Here is a 21601-nt window from a genome sequence, read left to right as displayed (position 1 = left end):
TAGTAAGAGTGATTTTGATGCAGTTCTAAAAAACTGAACTGAAAGATTATTTTAGGATTATTTAGCTACTGTTAGGCGCTGTACATATGATCAAGATCCAAACTGTTAACATTACATTTTATTTAAATGCTCTTTACAATTCTAATTCCAAATGAAGACCTCAGATGAGGCATCTTTCCTTACTCATCTCCCACCCCACCCCCTTTAAAGAATCTTTTGGATCTATAGGCATGACACGGCTGCTATCATTCTGTTTTCTTTAGGTATGGCTTGAATTTTAAAATATAAACTTTTAAACTACTAAGCTACTACAAGATATAATACTTAAGAACAAGGGTAAAGGAAATTCAAGAAAAAATGTAGAGTGATATATAAAAGGACTAATGAAAAAAACTTGGCTAGGGTTTTTTTTGTCATATCTGTTGAATTCTCAAGTGCTAATCAGTCAGAAAGAAATCTGAGTATTGTCTAATTCCACCAGAGCTTCTGGATATAGACTGTGAAGTATCCACTTGGGCTTAAATGTAAAAATAAAAATTATCATGAGCCAAATATGCAGTTCTTAATGACATTGGTTTCAAAAATTTCTGGGCTGTGCCATTCCAAACAAACTTATTAATACAGGATGATTTTGATGTCATTATAAAAGAAGATAAATTGACACCATTATATAAAAGTAACTTTAAGTGATATTTTGTATTTTTTAATTGGTGCCTGTTGACAATTCAGAGATTTCCAGTGGGGTAGTTAAAACATTGAAATGTCTGACTGTAATGTCTCAGTGGAAGACTGAGTACTTCCTGACCGAGCGCTCCAAAGAAAGCACGCCCCAGTCACATCTAGGAGCAAGTGGTAGATTTTTACATTCTATTTTCAGAAGGTAAAACCTTATCAGCGGGTTCCACGTTCTCCTCAATGAGTTGAATATTGTAATCCAACCCAGTGTTCGCCCAAGCCCCATGTAAAGCTTTCCTTCATAGGCACTTTGTTTTCCAGGCGACCACTTAAAAGCATCATGGGAGAAGACCCCTTAAAATGCATATTGTCTGTTCCTAATTTGTGTCTCTGCACATATTCTGGAGCTGATTTGTGTCTGTACCACACCTCTCAGCATAGCCATAGACATTTATTCCATGACTTACCTGGAACACATACTAAGTGACTGTGGCCTTCAGAGCACTGCTGATTTCCCCATGGATGTTAATTGCATGGTATTGGTTCCCAAACGTTATGAGAATGAGAAACTTTTAAATAGACAAACAAACAAACAAGCTTTTTTAGTATACATGAACTCACAGACTATGTGAGGAAATTCAGTAATACTACTGAATGAATTCATGTTTTATTTATGTCCACCATATCTGCTTGCATTAGACAGTAGTACTGGGTGTGTAAGGTGTTCTGTTCAGTCAGCCCACTGTTAATGCATGGTCCACATATGTATATTTAAGGACCCCTTTGCCATGACTTTGCCCAGAAGCGAGGACCCATGAATACAGACTATTTAGGAATCTTAGCAACATCTAAAGCATGTCAAATACCTTTCCAAGTATTTAATAGTTCTGGTCATATATTTTTATTATTAAAAGATAATATTCCTCCCCAAATTTGAATAAAGGAGGTATCTCTAAATTATTAGTTCTAGATCAGAAATTCTAATTGTGTTAAAACCCCTGGAAAAAAAAATGGGTTCCGTGGCCAAATAAGTTTGTAATTTCATATCGGGTTTTACAATGTATATTAAGCCCACCAGCCAACCTTTCCCTACATCATCAAGCACAGGGAATAGTCCCCCCACCCCTTTCAGGTAATGCTTAATAAAATTTCACAAACACGCTCTGGAAATACTATACCAGGGAGTCCACTTGGTGCGACCATAATCAGTATTAAAAAGACAGGCTTATTATGTCAGTGGCACATACCCAAAATGTATATTTTGATTGCCTGTATTCATGCCTTTAGAAATATTACGACATGCATGTTTTCTCTTATCTACTGGGCTTTCATTTCTCACTGCATCCTGGTTTAGGTGCTATAATATTCTTTAGAAGTTAAAAAGAATGACTCTGGAAGTAATATTTGTTTATGTCCATTCAGTAGTTATTTTCATAAGCTAATAATACAGGGCAAAAGGTACAGCGTTGAAAGATCTTAATTTTTGAGGGAAGCCCATCTAATAAAACAGTCATTCTTTCATTCCAAACCCTAGTGTAAAGGCAGCTGCAGTCAGCTGACAGCTTGTGGTTATGCTCTGATTTACAGGGGAAGGAGGAGGTTGTACGATTTTAAATGCATAATAGAGCATTCGTTTCGTCATCTGGAAGCAGAGCTGGAAGAAGCTCAGGGGAAATGAGAGGCATCAATGTTGCTCTCGTGGAAGGGAAGCTCTGTGGCACATTGTCAGGCAGCAGTGCATATTGAAGCAAATATCTGTTAGGAATGCATGTCACCAGATGTATTTTGCTTTCAAGAATGGTAGACAAATCAAATAAGAACCAGATGAAAGCCTGAGGAAAAGATGCTCAGAAGGATACTGAAGTTATTCTTTACGCCTCACTGCCCTTTACTTCTCTTGGTACCTTCCAGAGGAATCAGTATAGATGTATTTTTAGCTTGCTGTTTTCCAGCATCAATATGACAACATGATTCTGTCTTTATATCAGTAAGCAGCTTCTACTATGTTTTCCTATTTTCTGCTAGCTACAATTTACAAAGGATGTCACAGCTCTGGTAAGAACTGCACAGAAGCCATTTCCTTGCTTTTTAAGTCATGTTTTGTAGAGATTTGTAATAAGCCAATCTATTAAAACTGTAAGTTTGCTTAGAGGAGTCTCTCCATGGTGTTAATCTTACTAATTTGCAGAATGTGTTTGTGATATATTGTTTTCTTTATTTCTTTCTTTTCACATTTGGTTTTCTTTTGTATCCTGTGTATAACTGGTGTTAAAACATAACATTTATCTGCATCTGTAATTTTTTTAAGCATCCACCCTCTCTCTTCTCCTAGTACTTTGCTGTTATGTTATGTTTGTGGCTGCACTTGAGCTTTGCAAGCTGTCTAATGCAAAGACAGGATGTGATGATAGTCTTGAATTAAGCTTATTTTGATTAGGGGAGGATATGTAATATGACACTATATCTAACTCTGAGCTGTTGAGCATAATCCTGAATTACATCAGTTAGCTCTGTTTAATAGTCTCGTTATTAGTTTATTTTTAAGTTTTAAAAAACATTGCTAGATAATTTCACAAATAATTAAGAAAAAATAATTGGAGCTGCATGCCTGCCTGTTAGTAATAGAGAAATGTCTCCTTATAACAGGTAAAAGAGACCAAATAAATTTGTACAATACAATTTTGCATGAGCATAAAATAAAAAAATATAAATTATATACAGGAAGATGAGTTATCTTTTTTCATAGTTTATGCCTTTAATATGTACTTCTTAAATGTGCATATTCTCTATTTTAAAAATTTAAATACTTAGCATGGCTGTTGGAGGACTTAATTTATCAAAATGGATTATTTTTAGCTACTCAGTAATCATTAATCGGCGAGACAGTGTTTAATATATCATTTATGATAGCAGTAGTGCCTAAAGTGAAGATGTATTTGGTGAAGATTTTTAGTATTTTCACCTTCGCTCTGGCAAAAGATCATACTCTTCTTTTGCTGAGATTTATTAGGCAGCCATTTAACCTGCCAGCTGCTGGGGAAAAAATCGTAAAACTTGAAAGGGGAAAATTTTGGAAGCAAGACATCTATATCTAATTAATGGGGGTGGGGAGGATTTGGTGCATTTCAGATCTCTTGAGAAAATAGGCAATTGTAATTTATATTTTTTTGCGAATTCTACAATTTATTTGATTTCTGAGAGACTAGCCCTTTTCTGAATTAGTGGAGTACCGTTACATTGTGTTCGCATGCATGCTTTAGTGAATGCCACTCAGCAGCAAGGCAGGGCACCGTAAAATAAAATAGTGCATCACAAGAATGGAAATGAGTGTTCCTTTGATGAATTTGAAGTGACCCCTTTCTCTCATCTCCATGTAGGCGTATTCTCAAGATGCCTACCTGAAAGGCAACGAAGCCTACAGCGGCAATGCCCGCAACATACCTGAACCCCCACCGGTCTGCTACCCCTGGCCGCCATCCGCCCCTCCTGCCCCGGCACAGCCCCTTGAAATAGTTCCTCCAGACTCCTCCACAAGCCGACCGCAAACCAGTCCCCCAGTGCTGACGCAGCCCAGCAGGGCCTACAGGATGGAAATACAAGTGCCTCCGTCACCACCAGAGGTGGCCAAGTCAAACACAGCAGTGTGTGTCTGCAATGAAAGTGTAAGGACCATCCTAGTACCTTCTGAGAAGGTTGTAGATTTGTTACCTAATAGAAGCAACCACACAGTTCCCTCCCACAGAACTGAGGAAGTGAGGTATGGCAGAAACGAGCAGACCTCTTTCAAAACAGCGTCAAGAACCACATCGCCACCATCGTCAATTCCCACATCCCATCTCATCCATCAGACCGGCTCCAGGTCATTGGAACCTTCCAGCATCTTACTTAAATCAGCCCATTACAGTGGACACTCAGAAGGACTGGCCAGCAGTAGATCTCCAGCTGTGGATTCTCCTCCTGTATCTGTCAATCACTATTCTCCAAACTCCCATCAGCACATAGACTGGAAAAACTATAAAACTTACAAAGAGTATATTGATAACCGGCGGTTGCACATGGGTTGTCGGACAATTCAAGAAAGATTAGATAGTTTAAGAGCAGCCTCTCAGAGCACAACAGATTATAACCAGGTGGTGCTGAACCGCACCGCCCTGCAGGTACGACGTCGGAGCACCTCTCAGGACCGAGTGCCTCAGTCCGTTCAGATCCGGCAACGCAGTGTGTCTCAGGAGAGGCTGGAGGACTCTGTGTTAATGAAGTACTGTCCAAGGAGTGCGTCTCAAGGAGCACTGACATCTCCTTCTATTAGTTTTAGTAACCATAGAACTCGCTCATGGGATTATATCGAGGGACAGGGTGAAACCTTAGAAAACGTCCATTCTGAATGTTCACCACCTGATGCAAACGGAGAACGAAAGCAGACGTACAAGTGGAGTGGATTTACCGAACAGGATGATCGCCGAGGCATTTATGAAAGGCCCAGGCAGCAAGAAATTCACAAGTCGTTACGAGGTTCCAGTTTTACAGTGGCTCCAAGTGTCGTGAATTCCGACAACAGGCGAGTGAGTGGCAGAGGGGTGGGGTCAGTGTCTCAGTTGAAAAAAATTCCGGCAGATTTGAAACCACTGCAGCCAAACAGAAATTTTCAAACTACCTTCGGAATGTCCCAGCCTCGAGGTATTTCACAAGACAGGTCACCTCTTGTGAAAGTCCGAAGTAATTCTCTGAAAGCGCCTTCTACGCATGTCACAAAACCGCCCTCCAGCCAGAACTCGTTTGTTTCCATCAAAGACCAAAGACCAGTAAATCACTTGCATCAAAACAGTCTATTGAATCAGCAGACATGGTTAAGGGCTGAAAGTGCCCCCGAGCACCAAGCGGACACTGGGAAACCCCCGTCTCTGTCCGGAGCTTCTGTTAAGCCCGCCCCTCCGATGAGTGAGAGAGCTGGCACTCCAGATTTAGAATTCTCCGTCACTCAAAGGAATCAAGATTTAAATTTACAAGAGGCTGAAATTCAGCAATCAAATACTGTAGATAGTAAAGAAACTGTCATCCTAAGAGAAAAACCTCCATCTGGTCGCCAGACGCCGCAGCCTTTAAGGCATCAGTCTTACATCTTGGCAGTGAATGACCAGGAGCCCGGGTCAGACACCACTTGCTGGCTACCTAATGATGCTCGCCGAGAGGTCCACATAAAAAGGATGGAGGAGAGGAAGGCCTCAAGTACCAGCCCACCCGGTGATTCCTTGGCTTCCATTCCATTTATAGGTGAGCACACCTAATAGTCATTGGTTAATATGTTGAATACTTAACAAATCTTTTCAGCAAAGTAGTTCTAGTTCAACAGGTACAGGAATTTTACACTATGATCTTAAAACACTTGTTCCGCATTTTGTACACTCTGCTAAAACCAGAGCCATAAGCTTTTACTCTCAAAAAATTATTTCTAGTATCAGTTTTCCTTTTTTTTTTTAACTTTACGTGCTTAACACCCATTTTTAATTTTAATTCTGATGAAACAAATCCCCACCACCTAGGGCCAAGAGACCCATCAGCAAACCAAATTGTACTTAGATGTTGATTGAGCTGAAACAAAAGCCCAGTGGAGCAGTTTTGATCTCTAGTATTCAGCCTTTCATTTAAACAGTGCTTTTTACTTTCTAAAGCTTATTTCTTTATAAATTTTAACTTGTGGGCCAACTGAAAAGACCTCTTTGTTGTCACATTACTTTGTCTTAGAATAAATCCTGGAATAGATGGGACGAAATTACTTAAATTCCAAGTGTGTGCCCTGATCTAGAACACCTATCATGTTCACTGATGCTTTAGTCTGCTCCCACACGCCCCAGGTACGTTATCCACAAAGCAGCCAGTATGTTTTTAAAAATATCAATCAGGTCATTTCACTCCTGATCAGAACCCTTTTTTACTTACCGTGTTGCTCAGAATAGAATCCAAAATCCTACCATGGCGGGCAAGGCCCTCCGTGATCTGCCCTGCAGCCCCACTCCACCCCTCTGCTCCCACCTCCCATCTCCCTGTGCATCCCATCTTCACACATGCCAGCCTCCTAGCAGCCCTGGAACGCGCCAAGCACGCCCTGCTTCAGGGCCCTGGCATCAATTCCCAGCCCTGGAATGCATGCCAGAGATATTCACAAGACTCTGTCTCTCTCTCTCAGTACGTTTGGGCCTCTGCTCAGATATTACCTTATCAAAGCAGCCTTTCCAGACCAGCCTATCTAAAATACGCACAGAACCTGACATACTCTATCTCCTAAAGCTACTTTATTTATCTTTATACCACTTGTTTCCACTTGGCATTTGTATTTTTTTATTACATGTTTCTCTGCAGAGCTAAAACGTAAGCTACATGAGAGCCAGGATTTTAGATCTTTTGTTCACGTTTGTGTCCTTAATGCCTGGAACCACTGTCTGGCATAGAGAAGGCACTCAATATTTGTTGAAATAATAAGCGAATGATAATTTTGAGATGATGGTTAAATGTGTAGCAAAACAAAACAAATTTTCATCATAATTACTATGTAGCTCTAAGATATATGCTAACAGGACTATCATGTATGTCCTTAGTATTACCTTTATTTAATAAATGAGAAATCTAAGCTTTTGAGAGGTTAAATAACTTCCCCAGGGTCACACAGTTAATAAGCAATAGACACGTAATTCAGCCTCATCGCCAAGCAAAGCTCCAGAGGGCACCATTTATACAGAATGTGCTGTGAAGAGCGCCCTCTGGAGGTGTGTGATGCAAGGCCTTGCTGTGAGGCCAAGGTCATACTCTCCCTCAACCTGTTATGTTACCCCATAGGTTCAGGAAGAGTTTGCCATAATTTTGTAATATAGTGTGTTTCTCTTTGCATACTATTTCAGACTTTTTCTTTTCTAGAGAAAGTTTTTAAAGCTGTTGAGCTCTTGGACTGTCAGGTGACACTATCAGAATCAGCTTTTTAAAGAAAGTTCCACGTAACTTATATTTTTTATAAACATGACATATTCAAGTTGTAAACATTGTAGGGAATGTCAGACCTTAACTGTGCTCATATTTATATCTGTACCCTAAACGCCAGCCTCAAAGAATAGTAGAATATTATTGTAGATGGAAATTATAGATATTTTATAGAAATGATTGTTTTATGATTTTTTTTAAACATAAAAAGCCCTGCAACCCATGGCTGTATTTCATGGTTGTGAGATCTTACCAGAATAATGGCATTATATTTTCTTCCTACTTCATAAAAATAATATCAACTTACATTGGAGTAAGAAAAAGTTCGCTAGTTATATCTATTAATATTTCTTTCTAGTTACTACTAGGTACAGGAATAAATCCAAAGGTCACTATGTTATTAAAAAAAGAACTTTGACTAAAATATGACAAAAATATGTTTAATTCTATATACATAAAGATTTATAAAAATGATTAAAGTAAACCATTTCACTTGTTCATTAAAAATAAAAATGCTTACTAATTAGTTCTGATCAGATTCTACTTTCAGGAATCTCCTTTATAGTTCCTAGTGAATGACATGTTTTGTTTTATGAATCATGACTTAAAAAGTCCCCAGCATAGAAATGTCTTTGTAATCCATTTATTTCCTATATACCTCCTAGGACCTTAATATATTGCCTATGATTACTCTGGTATAGCATTTGAACAGCACCAGTGGGTAGAATAAAGAACTGAGATATGAACACAGAGTTGATTTCACTGTTTCGGATGTAAATGCTATTTGTGGATGTAAGTGTTCTTAACTTGCAAAATTAATATTGAAATCCTTTTATTATTGAGCTTTAAAGTTTTTTCTGACCAGTAGGTGTTTGTCTTTCTGATGTAGCTATTTTTAAAAATATGTGTTTTACTGGGATAGACTCCAGCATTGAAATGGAGTAACTGAGACTATTTGCAGTGTTTCTCAGAAGTATTTTCTAGGAACACCAATTCCATTTGATAAAGGGGGAAAAAAAAAGATTAGTGATCAAATAAATTGAGAAATGCTGGGATTTAAAAGTTAAGTTTTGTCTGTCTTCACCCTAGAACTCTCAGGATCATATACATATATGCTTCTATATATATCGTGAATTTTCTTGGCAGGATGTAATACAATTTGTCTCAGAAGTATTTGCCCATGAATCCTTTCTTTTATTTAGAGTATTTCAGTTTGGTATACCATAAAAGAGAATTTTGGTCTATACTCTATGCTGTTTTACGGAACATTTAAATTAAAAGGAAGAAAAGAAAAAAATTAAAGCTTGCTTTTGTATCATCAGACTCCAGAGTCTTAATAGTCTGTGATTTTAATAATTATTTTTGTTACTTGAAAACATTATAACCAATACAAAGTAAATAAGTGCCTTGGCTTTATTCCCAAAGTATCAGAGAATGGAGCCAATTCATTGACTTAGTTATCTGTGTAATACAGAGCTAATGAAATGTTTCACAGAAGGAAAATTTTCCAACTTTTTTTACACATTTAACGTCTAATATTCCTTTGGGGTCAACAAAGACTTAGAAAAATGAAGAAAATAAACCACTCTGTTTTTAAATTAGGAATATCAGTCATTAGTAGTATTTTGTTTATGCCACTCACACACATACATGCTCTGTAAAGCTTCACAGTAAGTCCTGAAAAGAAATTTCACCGTCTTTAACAAGAAAACACAAAATGAGTAATGAGTTCCTAAGTAATTTGTTCTTTAGTAGCAGGTATTAAGGTGTATTCTCCAGTCCTGATTTTCTACGTTTCTTTATACTACTCATAATTATTAATATAAAGAAACCAGCTGTATTATCCGTATCGAGTTCATCTCAAATACATTCTCCCCTCTTTTTTGTCGTATTTTTAATACTTCTTCTTGTTCTTCTCACCCCAAAGTTGGCCAGTATGTGTGTACTTAATTAGTAATAGCCTAACTAAAATTGAATTTGATTGGTACAGCCATGCTGGCACCGACATTTTAAACCAGTTTAGAAGTTTTCAGCTTGTAGGATATAGCTGGATCACAGTGTCTCTACAGGCGAATTTAGCTATCTGAAATTTACCCAAGAGGGCTGGGACTTGGTGATCGGGTGACTAAATAATAATTCTGAATTTAATATTCCCTCTTCTTAGCTCAGATTTCCCAAGGTTGAATTGACATCTTACTAGATAAATTTATGTGTTCTAAGTTTAACAAAACCTGCTCACCACAGAATAATTTTAGATGTTCATTTATCTTCCTTTTGGTAGTTGGCTTTTATCCTAAAATATTTCAAATTGATCTGTAGCACACCTTGTAGAATACTATGCTTATTTACATAGGGAAATAAAATGTTTTTAAACTTCGCACTTCTAAAAATTATAAAATTGTTTCCCTAAGCAGACTGTCTGGATTTTCAGCTCGTTCCTTTAATGTTGAATATAGATCCAATAGTAACTACACTCGCAGCCAGAGCTGTCAGTTTTTAAAACAAATTCAAACCTCAAAAGCTCCCTAAAGAAGTCCCTGGCTTATGAAGGCCCCATAGTATTTTATATTCTTACATAAATTAAACAGATAATTTTACCCCTTTTGTGGATTTATTGTTGTAGTCCTCTTGAGCTAGAAATGACCCTTCCTGATTATCCTAGTCCAATTTCTTCGGTTTATAGGGAATGAATTTAATATCCAGAGGAATTAAGTGGCTTTAACAAAGTCCAGCAAGACAGGATTAAGGTCCTTTGACCCCCTGCCCCGTCTCCTCATTCCTAACAGCTAGCTTATTCCATGTGTAAAGTTAATCGTTCTAAAGATAGATTTGTGAGATCGGTGCCTAATATTTATTAATTTCTTTTAAGGTAAATGTTGGATTCCTTGAAATTAATACCTCCAGCATTTGTCAGCGGGCAAGCAGGGTCATCTTTAATACACGTGCCCTACACACACACACACACAAACCCATGAAATCTTATAACCTCCAGTTAAGTTGTCTGATCAGTGAGACTGCAGAAATTCAGCCAGAAACTGTGGCCCATTGCCTGTGGCATATCTGAAAGCAATACTTCCACTTGTTTTTTTTTGGTTTTTTGTGTTTAAACATGTAGAGCTGACCTTGTTACTGTCCTGTAGCTGAGCTGACTGCCCCAGAACTACCGTATTTGCACATTCCTGCTTCTACTTTAATTCCATCACCTGCCTTTCAAATACCTACTGTAACAACAGTTCCTTATTAGATTTACAGCCTCACTCCCTGTACTTGGGGCCATATGGTCATAGTAGGATGGAGTATTTATTCAAAATTCTACCCTCTTCCTAACCTTTTGTATCTAATAGGAAGTTAGAGCACTGCATTTTGGATTGTCAAAATAGCCCAATCTCAAAATGACTTTCAAACAGCCAAATGTGATTTTAAATGCCTGTTTCTTGAATTGACTATTAAAGAAGCTTGGTCTTAATCAAAAAACCGAATGACCATTAAGATAATGAGTTGGGTTATGTTTATTAAAAATGGGGCTAATTGAACAAGGTGACAACACCCCCTTACCTGTTGTTAACAGGTGTATTGTTTCCACAGCTCTGTTTATAATTAGTGTAAAAGGTTAAGTGAGTCTATAGAGAGATTTGTCATTTGATGATCAATTTCAGAGATTAGAAGCACGTGTTAATTTATTAGTGGCTTATTTTTTAAGCATTCTTTCCAAGCATACATTTTTAATGTAAGTGGAGTTTCTTGAGCATGCCATCTTCATGAACCTCAGAGCTTTTCACCTGATGGTCAGTAATTGGTACTAATAAGGTGAAGTAAATTTTGCCTAGGGAGATCAGTTTTTTAAGATGACTTTATTTCATTGGGTTTAAATTAGATTTAAAAAAATGGTCTTGGATTTCAGTTATATTTCTACCTTTATCATTTGACTTTCAACTTGTTTATAGCATCTTTTATTTTTAAATAAATAGATGAGTAACAAAAAATGCTAACATCTTTTGTGCTGTCAAAGATTACTAAGTTGTTACTTATAAAGAGCTTATGCTTGCTTATTGAAGATAAAATTCAACCTAATATAACTGCTGTGCATCTCCTTTGACTTAAACTGAGTGTGTATATCTCAGAAGGCAAATAAAAAGAAATGTTTATCTCATTTGAATTTCTTAAGACAAAGAATCCATTAACAGTATTTATTCTCCTTTTATAAACTGTATTTTGCTTGAGGTATAGATTGGTCTTTTAGGTCATTTGCAGTGAATGTCCCTTCTCCTAGGACTGGAACAGAAACAGTGTGTTCACTTTCCATATTTTTAGTAAAAGAGATTTATCTCTACATGCTCGTGCTGTTTTTGGAGCTATATAATTTTACATACATTTTTATATTAGTCACCATTTCTTCCAACTTACTCAAATTTACTCCTCCCCTTGTTGATGTATGATTTACTTCATCATTGAATATTATAGCATTAACATGTCTTAAATTATTATGCTGTAATTTGGGGAGAGGGTAGGATTACCTCTTCTTTAGCAGAGGTGAAATAAAAAGCAAAATTACACTGCCAGTCTATGCATAAACTTCTGATAATTTCACTGGGTTGTAGAAGATTATTCTTAACTTCCTGGGTCATAGACACTGTGTCATCATGGTGAAAGGGGCAGTGGAGCTCTCTGAGGCCTCTTCTAGAAGGGCTCTAATCCCATTCATGAGGGCTCCATCCCCATGACCTAATCACCTCTCAAAGGCCCCACCTCCTAACACCGTCACAGTGAGAATTGTTTCAACATATGAATTTTGGGAGTACACAAACATTCCATCTCTAGCACTGGCCTTGATAATGAATAACTTCTTCTGGAAGAAGGTTTTTCAACAAAAATTGAAGATGCACTTATTTGTGTGTTTGTGTGGTGGGGGGTGAAAGGTGTAGGTTTTGGCAATTGGTACCTTGAAAGTTAAGCCTCAGCCAAATCACCTTGCTTGGCTTCCTGAAATGATAATGTGTAGTACCCTTCAAATTTGGAAAGTAATTCTTTTAGGATGGGGTATGATTATTCTGCTTTTATTGATTACCTATAAACTTTGGTATCTTGGTTATCAGTTTGGTGGAGGTATTAATTGTTTGGTAGAAGCAGCAACTCATTTAATTTCTTACACCATATTCTCAAGTTGTTTGTAATTACTAGAGTAGTAACTGTCTAAGTAGATTTTTAACAGACCAGCTATGTCATTTATCGTTATTGCTATGGTTATGTTCAAATCTTTATCTGGTTCTTTTAATAGTAAATACTGATTATTAGCTCTGTCTTTCTTATCATTAATGATGATCTGACCATTTGACATCCCAATATTTATTTTCATTTTATCTCACAGATGAACCTACTAGCCCCAGCATTGATCACGATATTTCACACATCCCCGCTTCTGCAGTCATCTCTGCCTCCACCACCCAGGTGCCCTCCATAGCAACAGTCCCTCCCAGCCTCACAACTTCAGCTCCTTTAATTCGACGACAGCTCTCCCATGACCAGGGTACGTTTCAAGGAGAGGTTATGTGAACTGTCTCACATTCCCAGTTTTCCGTTTAGAATACTACGACACACCATGATCTTCCTGCCATTTAAAAGAAATCTGGGAGAAAGAGCCACCTGAGTCCTGGGCGAGAGCCTTCCAGGGTTCTTTGGGGCTAGAGGAATCCTGAAATCATGGATCACCTATGTATGCTTTGAGACATGCTTTAGATGTTTTTTCTGGAAGCCCTGAAACTACCCTAAAAATTGAATGTATTGTTGAACAGACCTATGGCCAATGGTGTCAGAGTCTACAGAGAGCTATGCTTCGTGGTGTTCAGGAAAACCTTTCAGTTTGTTGGCTCTACTGTTCAGTATGGAGGTATAGCTCATTGTGCCTTTGAATGCGCTGGTCGTGGTATCATGTATTCTGGGCCAGCAGTGGCACCTACAGTTCAAAATTCAGACATTGTCTTTGCAGAAAATCTTACTCAGCATTTTTATGGTAACCAAAGAGGTGACATTGTGATGGCAGAAAGCCTGAGTGATCCAAAATCAAGTATTTGTAAAAGAGTAACTGGTTTGGAAGGAGACAAAATTCTTACCAGTAGTCCATCAAATTTCTTTAAAAGCCATAGTTATGGGCCAGCGGGTCATGTGTGGTTAGAAGGTGATAACCTACAGATTCCAGGTACTGTGGACCTGTTCCATATGGACTAGTAAGAGGATGTATCTTTAAGATTTGGCCTCTGAATGATTTTGGATTTCTACGTAACAGCCCTAATGGCCGCAGATTTTTCTGATGATTATCAAGCATTTACTTTTTTGATTCGATTATTGTCTTTTGTTCAAGTGAATTTATTATTGTCACTGAAGCCATGTACTATTTGCCAATAAACTATTAACCAAATAAACTATTTGCTATTCAAATAATTAAACGAACAGAATCTGGAAACCACTTGCACGTGTCTAAATGTTGGGTTTTGATTGCAGAATCTGTTGGACCTCCCAGCCTGGACGCCCAGCCCAGCTCAAAGACAGAACGATCAAAATCATACGATGAGGGCCTGGATGACTACAGAGAAGATGCAAAACTGTAAGTCTCAAGCGCGTTATTTTAGATACTTGTTAGTGGGTGCTCAGTATGACCTTGGCATATAAACACTGAATTTACTGATGTCTTTTATATTTCCTAACTTCATGACATTAGAAACACAAATAAAAAATCAAAGTTGTTACATGATAATACATGGATTTTTAAAAAAATTAATGTTTAAAAATCAGTAATACACAAACATGATACAAAAATACATATAAAAATATGTTAATAATCACTCCTGCTATAGGCCTCTAGTCACCCAGTTCTACTCTCAGACATAACTATGCTGTCGTTTTATTTTATGTAATTCCAGAGCTATTCTGTGCATAAAATCATACACACATTTACATGTGCTTATGTATGCATGTGTGTATTCTAATCATGTTATTAAACAAATGATAGATGCTTTACACACTGATCTTGGAGAGCATTCAGTGCATGTATTCCTGGCTTACTCTTTCTCATGATTGTTTAATTTTCCACTGAGTAGTTATATTTAACTGGTATTCTGTATTCTATTAATAGACATTTAGATTGATCAAATCTTATGCTACAACAAGTAATCCCCCGGTGACTATATCTGTACATAGTTCATTTAGCATATACGTGAGTATGGTTGGAAAAAGGATTGTTATATCAAAAGGTTTATGTATTTTTTACTTGAATATCTATTGTCAGTTGCTCTCCAATTTATTCTTCCTGGACCAGCTGCCTGAGGAGAGTCTGTGTGAGGTGTGGTCAGGGCAGTGGCAGTGGCTGGCAGGGATTTTTCTAGTGGTGTAGGGTGGGATGTGGGAGCCCTTTTAGCCTTTACTCTCCACCACTAAAAGGTATCAGTAACAGCCACATTCCAGAGCTGCCTTCACCTTACCCCAGCTACACACTGCTTCCTGCAGAGATGGCAGGACCGTGTGTTTCCTCCTTCATCCTCACCTCCCTTGACACTCCACGGTCATCAGTGAGGCTCCTGTCACAAGCACCCCCTTTCCCGTTGTTCCAACAGGGAAAGCTCAGTTTTGATCTCTCAGAGAACAGTGCTCTGCAGTTTTGTTTGAGACGTGCAACCACTGGTGTCCTCTCTCCCCATATCCACTTTTTACTTGACTGCATTTAACCCCCATCTTCATATACTGTAGTTCAGATGGCAGGCATCTCCTGACGTTGTTGAAGATGAGTTTGCATGTCTATTTCCAGTTGCCTTGTTGTTGGGGGGGTGGGGGGCTCTGGGAGGAAAGGACAGAGCCATCTGCAGTCACACCTTAAAATCCTACGTTCCTTAAATGAATTTTGAATAAAACAACAACAAAACAACTTTGCCCCATAAAGTTGTTGCTTTCGAATAATTAATGTGAACCTGTCCTCCGAAGCCCTAAGCTTTTTCAGTGGCAGCCGTTCTCTGTACTGTGAAACATCCAGAATACGGTCAGAGGGAAGAGTGGCGGCCGTGCCCAGCCCTGATAAGGCACTTGCTACCGCCATGTCCACAAGCTGGACGAGTATGGACGTGCTGGTGTCTCTGTATCTGACCCCAGATGGCGACCACTGACTGGTCATTACTGACAGTGTGGAAATCCTTACTAGGGCATTACAGCTATAGGTAACTAGTAACATAAAGCCCAATGTTTAGTCTGAGTAGCTTTTTCTTTGATCTAAAAGGAAAAAAAAGGATAAGAAAACCTCACCTTTTATGCAGAGATGGTTTTAACTTAGAGTTTAATAAAGCTTCTATCACTGAATCAAAAGCGTAAGTACTCAAATTAGCTGTTTTTCCTCACTGGCACCAAACCCTGAACATTTAGCATGGAAATGATGAAATGACAGCTTATTAATGAAAGGGTAGTTGTAATAGTCAAATTACTTTTATATCTTTATGGTATTTTTATGCACTTACCGCAAATATTGATAGATTGTTTTTCCAACAGGTCCTTTAAGCATGTATCTAGCCTGAAAGGAATCAAGGTAGGTATTCGGTATTTTTAAAATATCAGCAAATGATAAATGTTTCTATTTACCTTGATTTACTTTAGCTTTTCATAGAGAATTATTTCTTTTATCCATTAAGTACTTCATATTTAAATATCATAACATTTTATTCTGTAACTTTCAAGGGCATTTGGAAAATATCTAAGTTGCGATTTCTAAACAAACTCCTCAAATATATAATACTTTACATACATTGTGCTGATTTTTCTTACTTTGTAAGTTTACAGACAAATATCTAACTGCCCAGCAGTATGTTTGTTTTTCTATCCTCAACATTATTATTTTCTGCCCCCTTTTGTCCCCCAGTACAATCCGCTCTGTCCTCTCTTGTCTACCCTTCCCTCTTACCTTTCCCTCATTGAAAAAAGAAAAGCAATTAGACAGGAATTTCCTTATTTTACCTTCTCCAAAAATATCAGGACCTTCCTTTATACCCACACTTTCTGCCTTCCTTACTCTCATCTTAATAAATATCTTTTAACTGAGCACATTATCCTATTAAACACAAACACCCACATTTCTTCTTTGGATTCCATCACTTTTCACTTTCTCAGGACCTCACTCTTTCCAGTGGCGCAGTCACCATCATACAGAAGCATGTTCTAGGATTTCCTGTGTTTAGAAGAAAAACGTTCTGCAAATCCACATTCCCCTCTATTTACTGCTTCTATTTACTGTTGCATTTTTCACAGCAGAATTCCTTGGGGAAAAATTGTCCGTAGTTTCCACTTCCCCACATCACATCTTTCTCAACCCACATACATCAGGATGACACTGTTCAGGTTACCAGTAACACTCGGGTTCCAAAACACCTGGTTGCTTGGATTTTTAACTTAATTGACGTTTCAGAGGTATCCAGCATATTTTCCCACATATTTCCTGAAACACGTTCTTCTGCTGGTTTCCATTTCTTCCACCTAATATTTAAAATACTGGAAAGTCTAGAGCTGGTTCTGACTCCTCTTTCCTCTCCATCTACCCTTATTTCCTCTGTGCTCTTACCCAGAGATCTCCCCGAGTGTGTATTGCCAGCCATGACCTCTTTGCTAAACTGTGGCCCATGTGGGCTCCTCCCCTGCACCATCTCCAGTGGGATGTTGAACAAGCAATTCAAGGTTTCCATGACCAAGTAGACCTTGATGCCCCCGAGCATGTATATCCCTTGTTTTCCCCTATCTCTCTAAGTCCTCTTCAATTTATCCAGTTGTTCAGCAAAGAATTAGCCTTGTTTCTTCTTTTCCATTTCAAGTGCCATCCACACTATATCTAGAACATACCCTGAACCTTTCCATTCCTCTCTGTCTGCACCTTCACTGCTTTCGTCCCAGCTGCCCCTGTCTCTCACCTGGACCCCCCAGTGTATCCTCCTCTCGTGGTTGTCCCTTTCAGAGCCACTCTCCAGATAGCAAGCAGAGTGACCTTTCAGCTGTGTGATCAGATGATGTTACTCTCCTGGTCCACCACTTCATGGCCCTACCCTCCCCCCCCCCCCCCCCCCCCCCACACACACACACTTCCTGCCACCACCTGAAGGACGCTGAACAATCTATAATTAGCTGTTTCTCTTACTCCCATGGAACAGTGAACATTTAAAATGCTAACGATGCATACGTTCGTTAGCTATATATCCTCCCTGAAGTTTTCTTTCCCCTGACCTTTACATGGTTGCCTCTGTTTAAAATGTTTTCTCCAAATTTCATCCTACGTGTTCTTTCTGCAGAGAGGCCTCGCGTGAGCACCGCCGCCTTATAGCCGCTGCTTGGCTCTTCCTTATTGCATCTCATTGTTTCATTCCCCAAGTGGCATCAGTCACAGTCTGATTATCTTCGTGTTGTTTCATTTTTCATTCTTGTTTGTCTTTTCCCACTAAAATGTGAGTTCTTGAGAGCAGGAAAATTACACTATTTCTATTTTTTAGTAGTTAAATTTCTTCAGGTGACTTTAAAAAATGATGGTGGTCCATGCCCATTTTTTAAAAAAACAGAACCAGAAATTTTTTGGATGTAATTGATAAAGTTAAGGTTTTTAAAAAATAGCCTTATCACTTGGAAGATTTAGTAAAACACTTTCTCAGCAAAGCAATTTCAACATGCAAACACATAAAAAGGGAAAAGCTGACATTTTGCTGTGTTTTCTTTGGCCTTTTCTGTAGATCACAGACAGCCAAAAGTCATCGGAAGACTCCGGATCCAGGAAAGATTCTTCCTCAGAGGTTTTCAGCGATGCTGCCAAGGAAGGGTGGCTTCATTTCAGGCCACTTGTTACCGATAAGGGCAAGGTAATGTGTTTTCTCAGCTACAGTAAGTGTGTGAAATGCAGGCCCTGAAAAATAAAGCATGAAATCTGTACATAAAATGACAAAATATCCAGTGTAAAGAGTGGAAAACATTTATAAGTATCCTTTTCTACATAAAGGAAAAAATATTTTTAAAGATTCTAATCAGTGATTTAATTTTATACCTTTTTCATCCTTTATATCAATTATGTATGGAATATGTCATTTTATATCTTGGCAACGTAAAAGAGACATCAGAGTATTTAAGAAGGAACTCTGCTCTTCTTATTAAGTAGTTTATTACCCATGGATTATCACAGAGTAGTCCTTTTATTCAGCGTCTCCCAGTTTACTCTTTTAAGTTGCCTTTATAATAATTTTATTGTTTCCCTTTATTTTATAAATATAGAGGTATTTAAATGAATATCATAGGATCAGTGTATGCTTCATTGAGTAGATAACAATATAATAAAAACTTCGCCAGAAAATTTCCTATATTTGGACAGCTTAATTTATAGGAAAACATTAATACTGTCAAAAAAGTATCAAGCATTTTTTTTTCCTTAGAAAACCCACCTTGGATGTTATTGCTTGACCGTATAAAGTCGATTGATTTTAGTTAACTAATTCATTACTTGTACATATGCTTTTGGGATTACCTTTTGCAGTGTTTGTCATTTGCATGATCTAAGACTTGTCTTAAGCCTTGCTTTCACTCAAAAGATTTTTCTGGCTGACCTTTTTCCTTATTTTCTATTCCTGTAGCATTTTTTTTATATTTCGCTACACTTGCTTTATCCTGATTAACTTTGTTCATTTTGTTTTCCCAACCCAATTAAAGTTGAGATTTCACTGCCCTTGACTGTAATAAGAACGCATTGCCCAACCTGGTTTACGCTCCATGCTTTTTGTCTTTCCTCCCCTAACAAATATATATTGACGTAAAGCAAGCATCTGCCACCTTGGGTGCACATTTATGTGTGTTAACAGTGTTGCTGGATGTGTCTGTCGTGTCACTAAGATTTAGCCAGGTTTTGAGTATGCCTGATCTGTCTCATGTTCTCCAGCGAGTTGGTGGAAGTATTCGGCCATGGAAGCAGATGTATGTTGTACTTCGAGGCCATTCGCTGTACCTGTACAAAGACAAACGAGAGCAGGCGACTCCATCAGAAGAGGAACAGCCCATCAGTGTTAACGCTTGCTTAATAGACATCTCTTACAGCGAGACCAAGAGGAAAAATGTCTTTCGACTCACCACTTCCGACTGTGAGTGCCTGTTTCAGGCTGAAGACCGGGACGACATGTTAGCTTGGATCAAGACCATCCAGGAGAGCAGCAACTTAAACGAGGAGGTGAGTGTCCAAAACCACGTCAATAAAACCAACACCATCACAACATTTTTTTTAAAGAAGATAGAAAGAATCTGATATATCATTTAAAAAAAAATTATAATATGCTATTTTCACTTAAAAATAGTTGATCAAGGGGCTTCCCAGGTAGCACGGGGGTTGGGAATCCATCTGCCAATGCAGGGGACACAGGTTCTGTCCCTGGTCCAGAAGGATCCCACGTGCCGTGGAACAAACTAGGCCCATGTGCCACAACTACTGGGCCTGTGTTCTAGAGCCCGCAAACCACAACTACTGAGTCCAGGCACCTAGAGCCCGTGCTCCACAGCAAGAGAAGCCACCGCAATGAAAAGCCCACGCACTACAATGAAGAGTAGCCCCTGCTCTCCGCAACTAGTGAAAGCCTGTGCGCAGCAACAAAGATCCAATGCAGCAAATAAATAGATAGATAAATAAATTTTTTAAAAAATACTCGATCAACTGAGGGACTTCCCTGGTGGTCCAGTGGTTAGGACTCTGCCCTTTCACTGCCGAGGACGTGGGTTCAATCCCTGGTTGAAAAACTAAATATCCCATAAGCCACACAGTGCGGCCAAAAAAAAAAAAAGGAAAACTCAGTTGTACCTATTTTATATTATTTTCACTTAATGGAAAAATCACCATTGCTGAACTAGAGAAATAGATTATTCATTTATTCGTCATACTTTCTCAAGCAATGAACCACTGATCAGACACCTCGGTTCCTACTCCTGGTCATTACCTTTATGACTAAATAACTCCAGATCTGTTTCTTTATCTTAATACCAGGGTGATTGTGGGGCTTAAGTTACAGTGAAAATGCTTCTCAAAATAAATCGCTGTGTAAATGCAAAGAGATACTGATAGCATGATTTTTGTTAACGAAATTATGCAGGCAAGAGTATAATGTAGCCTATTGTAATATAATAAATGGTTTCTTTTTTTTTAATTAATTAATTTATTTATTTATTGGCTGTGTTGGGTCTTCATTGCTGCACACGGGCTTTCTCTAGTTGCGGCGACCAGGGGCTACTCTTCATTGTGGTGCACAGGCTCCTCATTGCAGTGGCTTCTCTTGTTGCAGAGCACAGGCTCTAGGCACTCGGGCTTTAGTAGTTGTGGCACACGGGCTCAATAGTTGTGGCTTGGGGGCTCTAGAGCGCAGGCTCAGTAGTTGTGGCACACAGGCTTAGTTGCTCCGCGGCATGTGGGATCTTCCCGGAGCAGGGGTCGAACCCGTGTCCCCTGCATTGGCAGGCAGATTCTTAACCACTGCGCCACCAGGGAAGTCCCCTACCATCTGATTTTAAGACACGGGTATTTTCTCCCAGTCTTATAGCTAAGAAAGTAACAGTACAGCAAGCACATACCATACGGCAGGCACTCTTTTAAGCATCTTACATCAGTTGATCTCAGCAACCATATGAATGTGGCCTGTGGTTATCATCCCCATGTTTCCTACAAAGGAACTTTGGGGCAAAGAGAGGTTAAGTAATTTCCCCCAAGGTCATATAGCTCAGAAGTGTCAGGCAGTCTTATTCTAGATCTTAACCATATCCTCTTTCAGTTGGTAAATGAGAAGAATCGATTTGAATTCGAGAATTTACAAAGCCTGTATTCTTTGTAAATTATAATGTTCACTGTGATTAAAATGAGACAAGTAAAAAAAAATATTTGAGGATACATGTCAATGTATAATTGGAATCAGCAGGGGAAAAAAAAAAGTCATCC

General features: G+C 38.5%; 1 protein-coding gene and 1 pseudogene across 7 annotated transcripts in view; both read left to right on the top strand.

Annotated features, from left to right (window-relative positions):
- Positions 1–21601, top strand: part of ARHGAP21 (Rho GTPase activating protein 21) — a 120041-nt gene that overhangs the window by 84733 nt on the left and 13707 nt on the right. For 5 of the 7 annotated variants that reach the window (XM_057731486.1, XM_057731489.1, XM_057731488.1 and 2 more), the window contains 7 exons: positions 2701–2730; positions 4053–5946; positions 13010–13168; positions 14140–14242; positions 16168–16204; positions 18381–18506; positions 19571–19855. In XM_057731486.1, coding sequence (XP_057587469.1) covers positions 2701–2730; positions 4053–5946; positions 13010–13168; positions 14140–14242; positions 16168–16204; positions 18381–18506; positions 19571–19855 — 2634 coding nt within the window. The remainder of the gene's footprint in view (positions 1–2700; positions 2731–4052; positions 5947–13009; positions 13169–14139; positions 14243–16167; positions 16205–18380; positions 18507–19570; positions 19856–21601) is intronic. The other 2 variants (XM_057731490.1, XM_057731491.1) reach the window with 1 other exon arrangement.
- On the top strand, positions 13438–13949 carry LOC130851115 (mitochondrial inner membrane protease subunit 1-like; annotated as a pseudogene).

This window comes from Hippopotamus amphibius, chromosome 4 (genome assembly GCF_030028045.1).
Source record: "Hippopotamus amphibius kiboko isolate mHipAmp2 chromosome 4, mHipAmp2.hap2, whole genome shotgun sequence".
NCBI lineage: Eukaryota > Metazoa > Chordata > Mammalia > Artiodactyla > Hippopotamidae > Hippopotamus > Hippopotamus amphibius.
Note: the sequence above shows the minus strand (reverse complement) of the source record. Positions and strands in the feature narration are given on the sequence as shown.